The sequence below is a fragment of the Serinus canaria genome, chromosome 3, assembly GCF_022539315.1.
Source record: "Serinus canaria isolate serCan28SL12 chromosome 3, serCan2020, whole genome shotgun sequence".
NCBI classification, from domain to species: Eukaryota; Metazoa; Chordata; class Aves; order Passeriformes; family Fringillidae; genus Serinus; species Serinus canaria.
This window is the reverse complement of record NC_066316.1, coordinates 5,031,949-5,050,103: the sequence shown is the minus strand read 5'-3', so window position 1 is coordinate 5,050,103 and position 18,155 is coordinate 5,031,949. Positions and strand designations below refer to the sequence as shown.

Sequence of the window (18,155 nt, the reverse complement as noted above, 5' to 3'; positions counted from 1 at the left end):
TGCTCAGACTGTGCTGGTGCTGAGAGAGGCCCTTCCAGGAGAGTGTGGGGATGAGCCACCTGTCCAGAGTGATGAATCCTCTCTCGGCCTGCCATCGATCCCAACCAACGGCAGGGAAGGAAAGCAGGGGGAACTGGCACAGCAAGAACCAGGTAAGGGGTGTTCCAGCCCTGGCTGCCACTCCATGTTCCTGCTCTGGACATAGGGGAGTTCTGTCCAAACCCCCAGGGGACTGTGCTGTAGCTGCTGGTAGATCAATGTACATTTGTGATGGATTTGGGGGATTTTCCTCAATATCTTGGTATTGTTTGTGGTTCTGGCTTCCCAAACTAAGTGATGCCTGTGGTGGTGGGGTTTTCTGCAGGAGAGGAAAGGCCAGGCCCTGTGGCCACTGTAAAATAGATCAGTGAGTTCTGTGTGCATGTTTACAAAGCATCTCCCATTTAGGAACTGGGGGATGTATTTGCTGCCTCTTGTGACAAAGCCAGACCGCAGAAGGAATTGCCAAAATGAAAGGGTTCGTGCAGAGCCGTTTCCCAGCTCAGGACATGCCAGTGCCGGGGACAGCCCAGTTGGTTCCTTCACACAAGGAGGGAATACGTTATTCCAGCAATGGCAGCTCGCTTGCTCTGCTCCTGGAGCACCTCTTCCATCGGAGTCTGGCAGCAGCAGGCAATTAGGCTGCTGTGCTCTTTGCACAGCAAATGCAAACAGGCTGCTCCAGGCTCCGAAATCCACGCCACTCTTGTGTGCAGAGGCGACCAGACTTTGATTTAAGCTAATTTCCTGCAGCGGGTCTGGCACAAGCCACCGCCACCAGGCATGGCTGCAGGTTGTTTGTTTCCCAAATCCAAGGGGTCTTCAGTTCCTCAGGACATTTGGTTGGCTTGTGAGGAAGCTACAGAGAGGCAGGGTAGCAAGTTCCCAGTGGGCACTGCTTTTATAAGCAGTAATGGATAGTTTAGATCAATGAACAAGAGATAACAAAAGTGGGAAATTAAAGGGAGTAGGGCTTAAAAGCAAGGAAACCGGTCTGATGGCTGCCGCTTTGAAATGGTTTCATTACGGTGTGTTCACATCCAGAAGTCACAGGCTGGATGAAGATGAGAGCAGGCAAGAAAGTGTGGTGGGAAAGATTCCCATTACAGGTGGAAGGGGTGGCTGCATATTAACCTCAGGCCCAGCATTCGACTGGGTTATACAGTCACACCCCGGCGGCTCCGTGCCGCGGGAGACTTCAGAGGGAGCAAACCCAGCTGCTCGCCCTGAGCACAGATTAAATGTCACATCACAGAGCCCACGTTGCAGAAACAAAGGTGGGGAGCACGGTGCCTCTTTAATTCCTTGTAATCATGTTCCACGTTTCACCGTGTGAATATCCTCTCCGCAAGCCCATCAGGGCCCGCTGTCTGTGTTACAGGGGTCAGTCTCTGTGGTGGAGATCCAGTAATTATATGGCAACTCCAGAGGGTGCTGGTTTGATTCTTTCCGTGAGTAATTGACTGGGGATCATTAGAATAAGCATGGGGCAGATCCCTGCCCGGCAGGAGCTGTGCCTGTGCCAGCCAGGAGCCTCCTCTCTGCCTCCTGTACCAAAGTTACCTTATAACAGTGGCTCCCTCCAGCCAGTGCCATCACTGAGAGACTTCCTGACCTCTCCTGGCTCTCCCACGGAGCAGACATGCAACTGCTAATGCTTCCTGCATGTAAAAATGCCAAGAAGCTCCTCAGCCAAACCCAGTAGCTCCAGTTCCAGCCCGTCCCTTATGAGGGAGCTGTCTCTGCTGTTCCTCTGTCTCTGGGAGTGAGGCTTCTCACACCTCACTTGAAAGCCAAGCTGCTCCTTTCAGACATGATTCATCTTCAGCCCGTGATCTTCTGCGGGCTTCTTATTCCCCTCCCCTCCTCTCCCTGCCAGGCAGCTGCTCATTCCCTTTTATCATCACCATTTGCTGTGGCCCCGGGGCTCTGGAGTCATTACAGGCCTAAAACAGAAGCCACATCTCTTGTGTGTTGGCTTTTGGGCTCAAACAACTTGTTTTGAGGGGTTTAGATGAACTGATATTTGACAGCCATCCATACATGATTGTTTTGCTGTATGACTTTTTCTGAACTTAAGGGATACAAATTTGGGTTGATATTTTTTTTTTTTAATTTCAGTATTTGCTGCATTTTTTAAGTGTTGGTTTGGAACACCAGAAGCCTTTTGGGGCTTTTGATTGACTTCACTGTGAGAGCTGTGTGGATGCACTTCCAGGCAGTGTTTAGGATGGCACTCTGGAAATGCTTCTGGAGTTTTGTTTCATTTTTATTTTACTTCTGTTACATAAAACGACAAGCAAAACATTAATTTTCTTGAATATCTGTAAATATTCCAGAAATATTTGTGTTGGTTCTTTAATGCCCTGTCCAGAGCTCATGGGAGGCCACCTGTGGATAATGGGCTTTAAAGGGATTGTACCTGGTCCACAGCTGGCCCAGAGAGGAGCTGGCTGATAACAGCAGAACAGCAGTCTCTTGTGGTACCAGGTTATGTGAGGATACAGGGGGAGAGCGGGGCTCATTCTCAGCTCCTCCACGGATGCTTTGTTTTTTATGGGGAAGACGCAAAAGAAATTGTTCAGCTCTTCTGCTGTTCCTGAGGTAGGTGAATAATGTGAGATTAAGAAGGATAAAACCCATTATTTCTTGTTTTGCTGGATGACTGTTTAAGAGTCTCATTTATGAGTAGGAAATTGCTGATTTTATTGAAGGGCAGGTTTGTTAAATCTTTAACAAAACCAGATTCTCTCTCTTCCTTTCACTTGTCTTTGATTTGAGGAGGCGTTAAGGCTGTAGAGGATTTGAATAAAAATGGTGTAACTGCTCCACTCCTTGGGCTCTGCTTTACAACAGCTGGAACAGCACCCCCAGCTGCTCTCCAGGTCTAAAATCTCCTGTAGGAATAAGGAGGAAAAGCCCTATTGCAAAGAAAAAATCAGCCCTTCTTTATGTATTATAAGGGAACATGAAGGGACACAAGCTGGATTCTGCCTTCCTTTTCAGGCCACCTGTGATGAGCCAACAATCGTGTGACCACTTTTCCCACACCCACGTGTCCTTCCTGGTGAGGTCCTCCTTTGAGGATTCCAAGGTGCTGCTTGGAGTGCACCAATCAGGGCATTTAATAAGTCTCACTTAACCTTTTGCTCTGTTTGATATCATTTGATATGGGATGGAGGAGGATCCTTAGGCCAGCGCCAGGTTGGACACTGCCCTTAGGTCAGTGTGGATGATGCCATCCAGCAGCTCATGTTGGACACTTAAGTTCCTAGAAGACCTCTGAGTCTTTCTGAAGTTGTGAATTCTGGGTGGAAATTCTTCATCCATCTCTAAGTAGAAGCAGCAGCAGCTTGAGCACTGGTTTTGGGGGAGAGGCAATGCCATGAGCTGTGATACATCATGGGAAAGGGGGGACAATTTTTTCTTTTTAACCCCCTTTACCTTTTTTCCCTCTCATTCTTGATTTCTCTTTCCTCCTGGGCAGGCTCTGGCACCTCTTTGCTGGAAGTGCCTGAGACCAAGCAGGACTTCTTCTCCTGCAATCCAAGTGCAGAAGGGACTGGGAATGTGCACAGCCAGTTAGGAAATGAAGAATCCAATGTGGACAGAAATACTGAATTGTCCTGGGTAGGGACATTGGTGAGAGCAGGGCTTGGTTATAGTTTCAGTGCTGTAGATAAAAACATATATAGAAAATATATGTATGCAAAGCAGCCTTTTAAAGTGGGATTTGTGCTTGAGCATCGTGTGCTTTGGAAATGAACACAAAGATGAGCAATTGTCTGACTCCAGTGAATGAATCCATTTGCCTCTTCTTTTTTTTTTTTTAAATCAATCTCCATAGAATGGAAATGAGATCCACAGAGCAGGGGGAAAGGGAAGAAAGGAAAGTGGGGATAACAGGTTTTGAAATAGTTGTGTGGTTGGCTGTTTAAGCCACAAAAATCTCAAGACATGTGTTTAATTTGATTTTTATAGGATTTATTTATTTTTGTCTGATTCAAGAGAATGGTTGAAAACACAGAGGCATCAAATAGCATTGACAGAACTGTAACACTCAAAAATAATCTACATTTAAGGGGAAGGAGAACAAAAATAACCTTTCTGCTTAATGTAAATGGGAACTTGGAAAGTTCATAGTGCCTGTTTTTCCTGCACAGCTGGGGATCACAGCCACGACAGTCCCGAAGGAAGCGACAGTTTGGGAACGCATTCGGAAAGCAGCTCCTTGGTGGATGGAAGCGCTCCTCCCTTCTCCAGGTAAGGCTGTAACACTGGAAATGGTTCCATGAGGGAGAAAACACAACATAAAAGGGCTGAAGCTCCCCTAATTTATTTTTGTACTTGAACCAGGGTTAAGGTTGCTGTTTCTGTAATCAAACACTGCAGGTTTGGAACACCTCAGGGTATGAGCTCCTCCTTGCTTTTAATCCTCCTGTTCCATGGATTTTTAGGTTGCTGTGGGTGAGGCCAGTTCTGATTCTGCAATTGCTGTTAAAATCATAGAATTTCTATTATTCAAGCACATGAAATATGAGCTGTAACCAAGCATTGATGACTGGTGTTCCTGCTTTTGTGTGGGATTAATTCTTACCATCTCAGGTTCAATTGTTCTCTCTTTTTTTATTTTCTGGAACTTTGAGAATGACGAGGCAATGATTATCCTGCCTTGTGCTATGAAATGCAAAGGTGTTCCTGTAGATGAGTTTTGAAATATTATATTTTAGCCCTTCCCTGCAGCCTGGGATAGCAGGAAGAGCAGGATAGGGCCCTGAGAACTTATTACAGGATCACTGCGGCTGAGTAAAATGTGTAATTTAAAATTAACTATTTTTTATTCAAAACAAAAACTCTTCAAACTAAATCCCATTGCTGCTACACTGCCGGCCAATCGTGCCTGCAGCCACTTCTCCCTCGGTTACATGCTGTACTTTTTTTTTGCCTTTTTTTTTCTCTTTCTCCAATTTTGATTTGTAATAGATTTCAAATAATTCCCTCTGGTCTATAATTCCAGGCCTCTCAGTGCTCAGCAGCAGCACACTTTGTGCAGGGATACGCGATGATGCTGCTTTACAAAACCGTGGTAATAAATCTGTAAGTCAGTGTAAGAGTTAGTTTCTGTTAGTTTCTTAAAGCCACAGCGGGGTTTGGGAGCAGCCCTGGGTGCCTGGAGCAAGGAGGAAGAGGCAGAGCTGTTTGCTGTGCCGTGCCGTGCCGCAGTTCTGCGGCACTGCAGCTCTGCTCCCGGCAGCCACTCCTCGGGCTTTATTGCTTTCACAAGTGGTCTCAAACCCACTACTTGAGAATAAACATCCCTGCGAGCTCGGCCGTGGCACTTTATAAATTCTCCTTTGCCGCGTTTTGTCACTGAGCTGATGAGTGACCTCGGCGCGGACCCCGCCGGACCGGAATAAAAACCGTGGCTCCTCTGATGTCCCCCAGACAATAATTATCATGTGCCAGTTAAGCCCAAACTACAGCTGAGGGATTTTACTTTAAAGCGGAGGCTCGGGCGCAAAAATGCATTTATAGCTCTTTGTCTGGCACCTCATTATGTGTGGGCCTGATTCATTAAGTAATTGGTTTGCAGTTGTTTACATGAGTATTAAGGCTTTCTATTCAGCAGCCTTTGAGATACACATTGTGCAAATGTTGCATGTTATGAATGCGGAATGAGGGGCCGGGGCCCGGCCCTATTGGCTAAACACTGCGCGCTGTTGAAAAGCGAGAGAAAGAGATTGGGTGCTGTTTTGCATAGCAATGACTTTCTTAATAAGCTTTACAGATTGATACACACAAGCTATAAAAGATGCAAAGAGATACTCTTAGCACATTTATCCATGCTCGTTTCACTATTATGGGCCTGGAGAAGGGAAGAATTGAGGGCTTTCATACTCGGGTTTTCAGTGCATGTCTTCAGTGCATGAGACTTAATAGAATCCGATGTTTATTGTATTATAAATCATGGGGAAGTAGGCAGATCTGCAACAGTTTATTATTAAAGATTCTTTCAATGTAAATCTTTTTCTGCCATTGTATTTCCTACAGCAAAATCATTTTGTGGTTGAGTGGGGATGAAAGGCATAATGTACGACGGAGTGAGTCTTAATAGGAAGCTGCTCTCCGAGTAAAGACCACTTGTTCCCTTTTGTTCAGCGGTGCATGCCAGAGCTTCCTCTTCTCCCACAAATGCCGCCTGCTCTACCTCCAGCAAGAAAACCGCTTTTCCCTGGCTTCTTTACTTTCCCGGGGGAATATTTCTATGCGTGGAGCTGCACCTCTGGGTGGGGTGTCAGGGTGCTGCAGCAGGCGACAGGGCGTTAAGTGACATGGTCCTGGGGGGAGGAGGTCTCAGAAGTCAGGGCTGAGGATGCCGGCGAGTGCAGGCGGGTGGGCAGCTATGTGTGTGGCATTCCGGGGGGCTGTAGCGATGGATGCAGCCAGTGGAGGTCACTCGCTTTCTGGGAATTCCCCATTTCGGATGCAGGCGTTTTATTTTTCTTTGACTTGTTTGCGCTGTCTCGTTTCCAAATAATCTGGAGATTAAAGGTGCGTTATCAGCTGAGAACCAAAGCCCGCTTTGGATTTGTCAGGACACCAACACGGCATAAAGCCTTTTAAACTTTAATTAATCTGCTGGAAGGACTCTGGGGGGGGTCTCTGAAGGCTGGTTTTCAGCCCTGTTGCCCAACACAGCTGTAGTGACATGCAAATAGAAGTTGGCAGAGTCGAATTCATCTCTTATTAGTTCCTGGGCCCGTTGGCTTTGGCCATCGGGGGGCACTCGGGCTCTGTGCATCCCCCACTTCCCCCTTCCTGAACCAGTCCTGACACTGAAAACTCCGCTGTGCTCTGAGGAGACATCCCAGAGCTTTGGGGCTGGCAGCACTCAGGACGTGCACAAATGCATTTCCCTTGGAAATCCAGGAGAAGTGCCATTGTGTCGGTCTGGGTTCCTGGGAGATGCACCCAGAAACAAGGCAGGATCTGATGGTTTTATCCCTCCAGCTATCCAATGGCTTCTGTAAGAAGGTGACTGAAAATTCCAGCAGGATTCTCTGCTGTTGCAGCTGTTTGTGTGAGCTTTGTTTCCTCTGCCTGCACCCCCAGCTGTTGCAGAAGCAGCGCTGCTGGGGTGGCAGTGCCCTGCCAGGTGTGTGGGGAGAGGCACCAACATCTGCCAGCTGAGCACAGAGGAAACAGTGGATTTTTTGGCACTGCCCCTGCTCTCCTGCACAGCTTCCTTGCAGCGTTGTGATGCATCTTTGTGTCAGTGGGTTTTTTTTTTTCTCCAGCATGGTGAATCCAAACAGAGACTGGTCTTAGACGCAGCTCGACAGAAATCTTTGTATCCTAAAATAAGGGTCGTCCTACTCACAGTGTAATCACTGAAATTCAGTGTTATTGCTCCAGCTCTGGCATGATGAATGGACTTTTGAGTTTATACTGCCTATGTGACACTGTGCAGAATATGTACTCTAGGTACTTGGTTTTCCAGGGTGGGAAAATTCCTTCCTTGGCATTTAGGATTTCCCAAAATTTTTTGAGTGTCTTTTTCACCTGACCATAAAACATAGAAGTTCAACAGGTGCTTTAGCAAGAAGACCCGTGGGCAGGGTTTTCCAGCAAGCCTCCTTGATTACCTTGGCTCATTTTGTCCTGGAATTTTCCTTGATGCCTCAGGTTTTAGCTTTTATATTTTTCAGATTCTGTACTGCTTTAGTGTGTAGATCTGAGCTTTATATTAAGGGATAGCAAGCTCTCCTCACAGAGTAGGCAGACAAAACAATTCCTTCTCTAGCTGGGGACCAAGGACAAACTATCCAAATCTCAGGCCCAAGAGTATAAACAATGGTGGACTGAAGAGAAAAAAACAAGAAGGATGGGACTTCATAACCTAAAGCTATAACTGGACAATTAACTGCAATATGCAAATGGACCAGAATTTCTAAAAGTGAGAGACCTTGTGACTGGTCATCCATTTTTGTGACCAGTTTGGGTTCATCTTGGGTGTAGTCCTGGCTGGGCTCTTGTGCTGCCCAAGGTGTATCCATTGAGGATATCCTTTTAATAAATCTCTACTTAATTCTTTAACTCTGTCTAGCCTCTGTTCTAGGTCAGCTTTCACAAGGCATCGTCCTCTTAATATTTTCATTATAGAGGAAAAAATATTTTCTTGGAGCTTTTTCATTCCTTACTGTTGCAGCATCTTCAATACAAAAAGCCTGTTTCATCAGAGAAATGGAGAGATTAAAAGGCTCTTTGAAGTGAAACTGGTTTGGGTTTTCTCTTTGTCAGAGCCTGGGTTCAGTTTGGAATTATTTTAGGGAAGAAGCAAATGTGTAAATGGATATTGGAGGGTCACGACGGGGGATTAGTGGAGGCGCTGGAACTGGCCTGGCTGCATTGACAGCCCGAAACGTCTCGGCGGAGGTCTGTGCCCATTGTGTGCTGCGGCTGCGGGTGAGCGCTGCCACGGCCGGGGCTGCCGAGTGCGGCTGCCGCGCCAGCCAAGGTGCTGCTGCACCTCTCCAGCTTCACACACCTCACCCCAGAATTTATCCCCTGCAGCATTTCCCAGGTTTGGGCTGGGGGAGCTGCCGTTCCCCCTCTGGCCTTTCTGATGTCCTCGCTCGCTTTTCTGTATCTGCCCAGCATTTCCCAGTGCTGACAGCGCTTGTGCTGAGCCTTTGCTGCCACTCTGTCCCCATCTCCCTTCTCTGGGGATGGCTGGGCCTGGCTTTGGCTCCAGGCTCTTTGGGGAGTGAACCCCATTCCACATCTGGTGGGTGAGCCCTGGGAAGATGAATCCCAGGGATCAGATGGTGTTTAGTAGAACGCAAACATCTCTCTCCCTGCTCTCCTGCTAGCTTTGATCTTTCTCTTCGTGGGAAGCTGGGGTGGCAGTGAGAAGGTCTCCAGATGTTTCTACAGCCATGGTGGTCCTTTCTCCATGGATCCCTCAGCTGGATCTGGAAGACCAAGTCCTGGAGATGTGGGCAGTCCTCCCTGGTGATCCTCAGCACTGGACCCAAAGCACTGACCCGCTGGTGTTTGTTGTGGGACAACCATGGAGAGAAGTGGGACAGAACTGAGGAAAACTCAGTTGTCAAGTAACTTTTGTGAGAAGCTAACTGAAAATCCCAGGAACCCCATGCTCCCCTTGGCCACATCCTAGCAGCAGGCTAGGATGTGGCCAAGGGGGAAGCGATGGCTGCTGCCCCCAATCTTCTCCTCAGCTTCTTGAAATTATTTCCTGTGCCAGCATCCACAGGAGGAGCCTCGCCAGCTACAGCTCAGCAACAAGTGTTTTCCTGCTCCATACCCTGGGAAAAACAGCAGCCTCTTGAGCACATTTTCATAGGCTGGGATGCTTGGAGCACCTCCTGGGAACTGCTGAGGACCAGGAGATCTGGCCAAAGGGAGCAGGAGCTCAGGGTCTTCAGCAGGATCAGCCCAGAGGCTTCAAATCCTTTCTGGGTATCCTGTCAAGTGAAGGCCTTTGAAGGAGAAGTGAGAGTATAAGGCAGTGTGGAGTTTTGTTTGGAATAAAAAGGAAAGCCAGTGGGATGGTGCACTAAAGGAATGTTGGAGAAACATTTGAAGCCAAACAGTTTAAAATTTTTCAGTGAATAAGGTCATTATGAGTTACATCATTGTTAGTACTCTGCTAGAGCTGTCACTTGGTACTGGCACTTCTGCCTTGGTTTGGTGCCTGGCTGGAACCTGGGCTGTGTTTAATTTTCTGGGAATTTCTGTCCACAAAGCAGGAGCCTTTGGAGAGGAAATGAGATTTAAACAGTGGGAGTTTTCTCTGGGTTAAAAGGAAGAGTGGCTGCACCACTAGTAGCTGCAATGTGTGAAACTTTACATGTGGCTTTCCAGCTGCAATCCCAAATTCTGACTGAATACTGAAAGTAACACTAGCAAGGAGTCATCTTTGCTTTTTTTTGTCTCTTTCACAAATGCCTCCACAATAGTGGAATATTTGTAGCTCCCCACTTAAAGCACCTCTGTATTGGCTGCCACATTTTTAAATGAAACACAGCAAATCACTGACATTTCAGAGAGTCCTGTTGTGACTGAGGCCACAGCTTCAAACTGCACCTTGACATTGACTTATATTTCACTGCTTGGCCCAGTGATGTCCCAAATATCTCCTATTTGGTCTTCCTTATTAAAATCAGCTGAGGCTTTATTTTTGGAGCTTCTTGCAGGACTGCTGCAGTAACAGTTAATTCTCCCCCATGTTTGCCCCCGTGCGATTATTCCCCAGCCCCAGCACAATGCACGCGCTGCACACAAAAGATCAAAATGATTCCAGCTTGTTTGAGAGATTCAAAAGGGCCTGTGATGCTCCAGACACAAGAGCAGCCATTTAGCAGAGCAGGCTCAGGCTGCACACACATCAAGGTAGATCAAAGGCAGTGAAGACTGCACATTGCCATGGGGCTGGGGGACAGCGCCGGGACCTGGAGGAAGTGCAGGGAGCAGCACTGGGGGGGATTTGGTTTTGTTTGGATTTTGCCTTTCCGTACTTTGCATCCTCTGAAATGCAGCAGCAGCTTGGCAGGGCCCTGCTCCTCTGTACCTTAATTCAGTGCTGGTGTAAATCAGTGCTGTTACCAGGGAATGACTCCAGAAACTGCTGACCAGTGTCCCTCCTGCACGTGAATTTCTCCACCTTTTTAGGTGAAGAAGTCTGTGATTAAATAGTTATTTGGAAAAAAAATAGTTACAGAAGTTACTGGGTTGTTGTTTTTTTAAACCATTTCACAGTATTTTTTTAAAAGTCACTTTTTTTTTTTTTATTGGAGACATTGTGCTGATTGCTTGAAATGTTTTACAGGACTGAACTGCGGAAGGAAGCAGTAACTGCCATAAAATCCAAAGGTAAGAGACGAATGTTATGCTACTGAAAATCAGTGTCTTCCTAGTTAAATCTGTACTGTAGAAGCCCTCCCAGAATAATGTTATGACCTGGATAAGGTAGAGAGAAGGGGAAACATGGAATTTCCCTGTTTCCTGTGGGAGCCAGAAGGGAGCTGAGGAGGACAGATCCAGAGCAGAGAGGAGATGTTTGTGGGGGGCTGGTGTGGAACTGGTTGGGATCATTGCAGGGTTTAATCAAACACCAGTTAATAGCAGGTGGAGGGAATGTGGAGAAGGAGAAACCTGGGCGTTCCTTGGTCTTTCCTGTGACCTGGGACCTGGGTGGGTGCAGCTGGAAGGTTTGGTGTGTGGCCAGGCTGCTTTTATTCTGAATTGGTGTCTGGACCCTGTGTGTTTTTGCTGCCCACACATTCCAGTTCCCTCTTTACTCCCTGCAAAGCCCTCCAGGGCCTGCAGCCACCTCTGACAGAGCCTCCTGCCAGCAGGGCAGTGCTGGGAGCCCTGCTGCCCTGCTCTGGGTGCTGGCAGTCCAGAGTGGCCTGGTTTTAGAGGTGTGGCATTGAACTGAGGTACAGATGCCATCAAGGACAGCTGCTTTGGTGGCACTTGAAAGGCTCTGGCACGCCTGGCCCCTTTCCTGTCTTGGAGCCGTTCAGCGTGGCAGCCAGCACAGGGCTGGCTCTGATGTTCCTGCGGCCCAGGGGGCTGGGGATGGAGGATCAAAGATGCAGATGCTGCATTTGTAGATAAGGTGTTCATGGAGCTGGTGCCATCAGAGGCACCAAAGTGCCTCAAACACGAGCTGCAGTGTCTGTGTGAGTGTGACAGCCTTCCTCCTCCCGCTGTCCCTGGCCAAGCGCTGGGTCTCATCCCGGCTGCCTTTGGACAGCCAGCAGCCTCTGGATTAGGTGGGAACAGAGAGCACAGCTCTGTCAGCCACTGTGGCCCTGACTTCATGTGCCACACTTCCCACTCTGTCCTATCCATGAGTCAGAAGAATTCACATTTCCAGAAATCTCTTAGGCACTCTGAACTGCCGTGGGATTCTGCTGCTGTCAGAGAAAGGGTTTGCTGATTCCCAGCAAGGTTAAAGCCATGTGCTCCACTGAGATCAGGCTCTGATCTGATCTGGATCTGCTCTGATCTCCAAGTGGTGATTTTTCATTTGTGATGTCACTGTCATTTCTGTGCCAACTCTGATGTCATGGCCCGCTGGTGACTTCATCGCAGGGTCAAGTAGTGGGGAGAAAGGGGAAAAGAGTAGACAAAGCTGCAATTCAGGCAGCAGCTGGTCAAGTAAATTGCTTGGAGTGGAAATGTTTTGCCCAGCTACCTTGCAGCACAATGGAGTGGGAGCGCTGAATGAGGCTGCTGTCCAGCACAGCCGCTCCGCTGCCGGACACTGCGCCAGACACGCACACCTGGGGCTGGGGCTCCCAACTCCCTGCCTTCGGTCAGCCTCGGGAGACCTCTGTGCTCATGGCTGTGACAAGAGGCACAGCCACAGAAAAGGTTTTACATCTCTGCTTTCCTTCCTCTCACCTGCAGCGTTCTGGGGCGAATCCGATGACAGCAGCTCCGAGCTCGAGGCTGCTCTGCGCCCACAGACCCACGGCACGGATTCAGACGACTTTGATGACTTCTATGACTGAGATTCTCCCACTGGCTTTTGGGAAGAAACAAACTGTAGTTTCTTTTACACAGTGACTGTGCCACAGGCTGCCTGTCACTTAATTGGCAAAGAAAATTTAAATACCAAATAAACATAATGGGTCCTGTATATTGTCTGTGTGCTCTCTCCGACCTGCAGTGTTTTCCTGCTCTGATGGGAACCCTGCCCCGTGACAGTCCCCTCGCGAGGCTTGTGGCATCCCAATATTGGGACTCCAGTGCTAGACGGGGTTTGGGAAGGAGCAGACAAGCATTGTGGGTATGCAGACAGGCGCTGCTGGGGTGGGCTGGCATGTTTGATCTTTATCTTCTTCTGCAACAGATCAATAAGAAGAAATGCATAAAATGTCCATTTGTAATTCAGCACATTTTGGAACAGAGCAGCATTTACATGTGGCAAGCCCCAGTGCTTTCCTGCTATTCCCTGCTTTGTGAAATCCGTGCTGGTGTTGCTGTGTGGACATCACAGTAATTGGATGACTCCAGGAGCTTCATGCATTTTTAATTTTCTTCTTTTCATTCCTTTTATCTAAAATTAAGTTCATTAAACATGAGATTTTCTTTGGGAGGGAGAAACCAGGGGACATGGTAAAGCTGTTCATAAATGACAACAAGTTCAAAAGCAGAAAGCAGCACCCCAATTAAGCTGTGCTGTGCTGCAGCCCCATGTCTCCCAACACAGGCATCAATCTCTGCACCCCATCCCTCAAAACCCAGCTAGAAATGAGAACAACATTCAGTTTAATAAGAGGATCGTGTTGGCTGAGAGCTCAACATCACAAAATGACTTGGAGAAGGCTTGGAACTGAGCAGGAGCCCTTGGCACAGCTGGTTGCTGTGGGTTCCAGTCTGCTATCAGTGAGGTTGCAGCCTGGAATGTTCTGGGAACTGGGAAATCTGCTGCACCAAGAATGGAGCTGGGTGAGTCTGTGACCAGGGCTGACATTCTGGGAGACTGTTGGGCTCGACTAAAGGACCGCAGCAACTGACAGAATGAGAGGACACAGTCTTAAACCTGCACCAAGGGAAATATAGGTTGGATATTAGGAAAAGGTTTTTTATGGAAAGAGTGATAAAAGTACTGGAATCATCTGCCTGGGGAGGTGGTAGAGTCACTGTTCATGGACCTGTTTAAAAAAAGACTGGATGTAGCACTCGGTGCCATGGTTGAGGTGTTAGGGCATGGGTTGGACTTGATGATCTCCAAGGTCCTTTCCAACCTAGTGATTCTGTGACCAAAGCCAGACTTTACTGAGGGCTTTAATGTCCTTTTTACCACACCAACTCCCCGTGTCCTGTGGGACTGCAGCCGGCATATTGCTCAAGGCCTGGGAGGAGCATGGAGATGAGGAGCAGTCCCACTGGAAGAATCCAGCAGCTTGCACTGCCAAGGGACATTGCCTCAGCAGCGCAGCGTCTTAACAGATCCGAGCTCCTCCTGAGTGACTCTGGGCTGCTGCTGTCAGACCACTTTCTGTCTGCTGCATGACACCAGTCTGTGGGGCTCTCCACCGCCACAGTCCGGCTCAGCCCCGACAGCAGCCCGTGACAGGTGACAGATGGCTGCAGAGCCACATGCAGGCAATCTCTGCCTCTTGGTGTCGGAGCGATAGCCGGGTTCTTCCGGAGCGTTATTTGTGATACTCTTATTGTGCACAGACTCATTAGATGCAAAACATCCTGCCAGTCAACTTCCCCGTGCTCCTTCACAGCTGTCACGCCGGCAGCCTGGCCCTGGTGGCAGGTGACGCTGACAGACAGGGGGACTGGAATCAATACACCCCGAGCAGATTCCCATCGGCACGCCACTCATCCGAGGAAAGTGCCCGAGCGGGAGAACCTTCCCTGCTCCTGCCCAGGGTGCGCCGCTCTGTGCTGCGCTCATGGATGTGCAGTCGGCAGGTGAGACCTGGGCTCACCACCCGGTGCAGCTGCTGGTGCTCAGACCAACTTTTCAAGGAATTGTCTGCTGCAGTATTAATTTTTCCAGCACTTGTTTACCCAAGCAATTATAAGATAAGACGATTGCCTTTCATTTGCGTCCGCCAGCCTTCTGTTTTCTTCGTCATTATCAGAAAAACAACTGATTGCCCATCAATACAAACAAAATGTTCATGCTAAGCTGCTGCGCTCCCTACAAAATTCCGGGAGGAGAGGCATTCTGGAAGGAATACAATAGCAAGCTTCAATCAGGGAACATTTTGTAAGGAACAGATAAAGGACAATCTTCAGCTGATACCACAGGTGTAGTGCCAGTACAAAGTTTTAGGGGAAATTTATTCAAGTCACAGATTTTATTGAGAGGAACGACAACAGAAAACGGCTTAACAACAGCCAAGTGAGGATGAGAATAATGAGAGGCACAATATCGGGTTAATTTATTCTACAGCCAATCAGCCAGGTACCAAGGTTCCCCTCTGCTCCCCAAATCGGCGGCGTTGACTCAGCAAGCACAGCTGAGATTTTGTCATTTTTGTTAATGACTCCTGCTCTGCCGTTCCCTGTCCTCGGCCCCGTGGCTGCCCTGCTAACGGAGCTGGTGTGCGGCAACGGGACACGGCGGAGCAAAACCCGCCTCGTGCTAATCCCGTTTAATTCCCGGCCGTTTAATTCCATTTTGGAGCCGACAAACGGTCACAAATTAACAGTATTTGCTTATGCCACGGGCAGAGCAAGGGGACGGCGGCTCTTTGCCTCGTGTTGCTCTCAGGAATCACGTGGAGCCATTTCCCAGTGAGGGAAATGTCCCCTCAGAGGGCACAGAGCAGCCGTGCCCTGAATCGCTCCTGTTGTTGCCAAACACGGGATAAGTCAAAATTGTCTGAAGTCAGGATGTTCTTTAATGTAAGATCTTTGTATACTTTCATGCAGAGACCTAATTAGTGCATCCCTTCCTCAAGGACACCCTGGAACCACCATGCCTTAAAGATGTAATAAATCAAGATGTTGGTGTCTATGTGTGCATTCCTAACTTGGCAAAACACCGTAATTCCATGTATCCTGTAGCAGAACTGTGTTTGTTGTAACACTGAAACACACCTACAGGGTCAAAAAGAGGTGCAGACCTTTCCCCTGAGCACATGGAAGAGTTGGCTGGGGTTGCGTAACTCATGTGGAAATGACTATTAAATCCTAAAAGAGGGGCTGAGCTGGGGAAGTTGCCAGCTCTGGATTTCTAAGTATAATCCAGTGGTTGTTCTGGATTTAGGGAATATATTGAGCATGCAGCTCATGCAGTGCTGGAATAAATCATAGATGTCCCTCTTAATTATTGACTTGTTGGGCAACACTGCATGTGTGTTCATCCTAAAGCACCCCACTGTCAACCTGATTTTTTAAGATTTTCTAAGTCTTCTTATGTTTACATTTTTATAACAAACTTTCTCACGCACTTTCTGTAAATAACTTATTGTTTTGCATTCTTTTATGGAGGAGGAAAAATTTCATGGACTGTTGGTTTGCCCAATGTCATTGGAGAGATCGCACTTTCACCCTCCAATCCACTGTCACTTTTGGAAATCTACAAATGTTGGAGTCAAAAAATAAACTTCCAGTTTTTCACCTTGAGAAAAGCAGTGTGTGCGTGTCGTGTTACATGTCCTATAGTGACACCCCACAGCAGCACCCTATGCTTGTGTTTTAACAAGGTGCTGTGTCCTGCCTGAGCATGAGGGCAGCACTGGAGCTGTCTCAGGAGTCAGGCTTCGCTTTTCCTCATGGATATCACTTTTTTGCCCTCTGCCTTTGCTTTTCCCCTCTGAGCGTCCCTGTCGTGCCCGAGGAGCTGCCCAGACACGTTTTACGGGGCGCTGTCCCCTCACGCTCCGGGCCTCCCCTCAGGCCGCCATTGCTGCGCCCTCAGCCCGCTCTCAAGATGGCGGCGGCAGCTCCGCGCGCAGGCGCGTCCCCACTGTCCCTCCCTCCCTTTCCCGGCGTGCCCCGCGCTGCCCCCCGACCCCGGAAGTGCCGCCGGTGCCGCGGGTCCCGCTCGGCGCAGCCCGTCCCGCTCCCACCATGGGAGTCCCGGCCTTCTTCCGCTGGCTCAGCCGCAAGTACCCCTCCATCATCGTCAACTGCATCGAGGAGAAGGTGAGCCGGCCGCCCGGCACGGCGCGGGCCCGCTGGCGGCCGCCGCTGGGCGGGCGCGGGGGGTCGGGGCCGGTGAGGCCGCACCGGTGCGGAGCCCCCGGTGCTGAGCCCCCGTGGGCTGCCCCGGGGCCTTTCCAAGGCGGGTCGGTGGATCGGGGCTTTGTTTGGGTTTGGTTCGGGTGTTGTTTGGGACTGGGGGAGGTTCGGGGTTTTTGGGGGGGTTTTGGAGTTTTTCCCGGATTTTTGACCCCGGTGGAAGCGGCCGCTGTGCGGGAGGAGTTATCCCCGCGCCTCGGTCAGTGCCGCGGGTGCGTGTGAGCGCTCGTGGGGGGAATGGGCACGTGGAGGAAATGGGAATGGGCGCCGGAGCAGGGAATCGAACTTCTCTTCTGATTTCGTCTCCTCCGGCTGCTTCCCTGGAATTCCAGCCCTTCCCGACGCCCTCGGCTCTGCCCTCGTGCGCCTCCGACCCGGATAAGTAGGATTTGAGGCGCTGATGAAATTTGAGTAGGGCGCAGTAGGAGCGCTTTTTGCTGTTTCTTGAATGTTTTAATGCTTTTCGCAGTCCTTGCTTTTCCACAAGTTTTTTGGGTTTTTTGTGTTTTTTTTTTTGGTGGTTTTTTTTTGTGGGTTTTGTTTTTTTTTTTTTTGGTAGGATTTAGAAGCCACAGCTTCTGGACTTGCTGGAAACACGAGTGCAGCTGCCTGTCCAAGGCTTACACCAAGCCTGTGCTTGTGCTCTAACCTAGAGCAGACTCAGGGGGTTTGGTCTCATTGCTGGTGTTTTCTAGCTCAGGATAAACATCTCCTGGCCAAACAGGGAGCTGATTATTCCAAAGACATCCTCTAAAATCTGGCTTTCCATGGCAGCAGCAGCAGGAAGGCTCTGACACAAGATGTCATAGGTGCCTTTCCAGGCAGTGTTGCAGCTGAAATGATGTTTGTTTACATGGGATATTTTAGGCTGGTTCCTTCAGGCACATCCATGCAGGCACGAGGGTGCTGTGCCATCCTGTGGGACACGGTGGGAGGGGACAGGGAGGGTGGAGGGGTGGAGGGGTCACCCTTCAGTGGCACCGTGGTGGATTTACTGCGCCCTGAGCGTGGCAAGTTCTCCTTCTCAGGGCTAATTCAAGCCTTTTTGAGGAGGCAAACTCTGGAGTTCCTGCTTCCCAAGCTGCTTTTCTCATAGGCTTTTCCAAATAACTTGTGTTCTGTTCATTAGACTGCAGTCTGCTGGTTTGGAAAGTTCAAGGCACGTGCTGGGGCTTTTGTCTCTCTGCTCCTCCTCCCAAGGTGTGCTCCCTTTGGGGAAACACCTGGAAGGGGATAAAGTGTGGGAGCATGGTGGAGGAGATCAAGAAAAAGAGGGTGAAGTGGTGGAATTCGGTGTTGAGGCCTGCCTGCAGCAGGATGTTCAGCTCTGTGCTTTTCCAGGGTGGTTTTGTGTTGCAGCTCCA

At 49.1% G+C, this 18,155-nt stretch overlaps 2 protein-coding genes across 4 annotated transcripts in view; both read left to right on the top strand.

The window, feature by feature from the left end:
* KIZ (kizuna centrosomal protein) overlaps positions 1-12,715 on the top strand; it is a 29,017-nt gene extending 16,302 nt beyond the window's left edge. For all 3 annotated transcript variants that reach the window (XM_050972623.1, XM_018918128.3, XM_018918126.3), the window contains exons 10-13: positions 8-152; positions 4,203-4,302; positions 10,892-10,935; positions 12,484-12,715. In XM_050972623.1, the coding sequence (XP_050828580.1) occupies positions 8-152; positions 4,203-4,302; positions 10,892-10,935; positions 12,484-12,587 (393 nt within the window). In that variant the 3' untranslated portion in view covers positions 12,588-12,715. The remainder of the gene's footprint in view (positions 1-7; positions 153-4,202; positions 4,303-10,891; positions 10,936-12,483) is intronic.
* A 3,838-nt stretch (positions 12,716-16,553) lies between these two features.
* The window catches only part of XRN2 (5'-3' exoribonuclease 2), a 32,609-nt gene continuing 31,007 nt past the window's right edge, over positions 16,554-18,155 (top strand). The window contains exon 1 of the mRNA XM_009093742.4: positions 16,554-16,695. Within this exon, the coding sequence (XP_009091990.1) occupies positions 16,621-16,695 (75 nt within the window). The 5' untranslated portion in view covers positions 16,554-16,620. The remainder of the gene's footprint in view (positions 16,696-18,155) is intronic.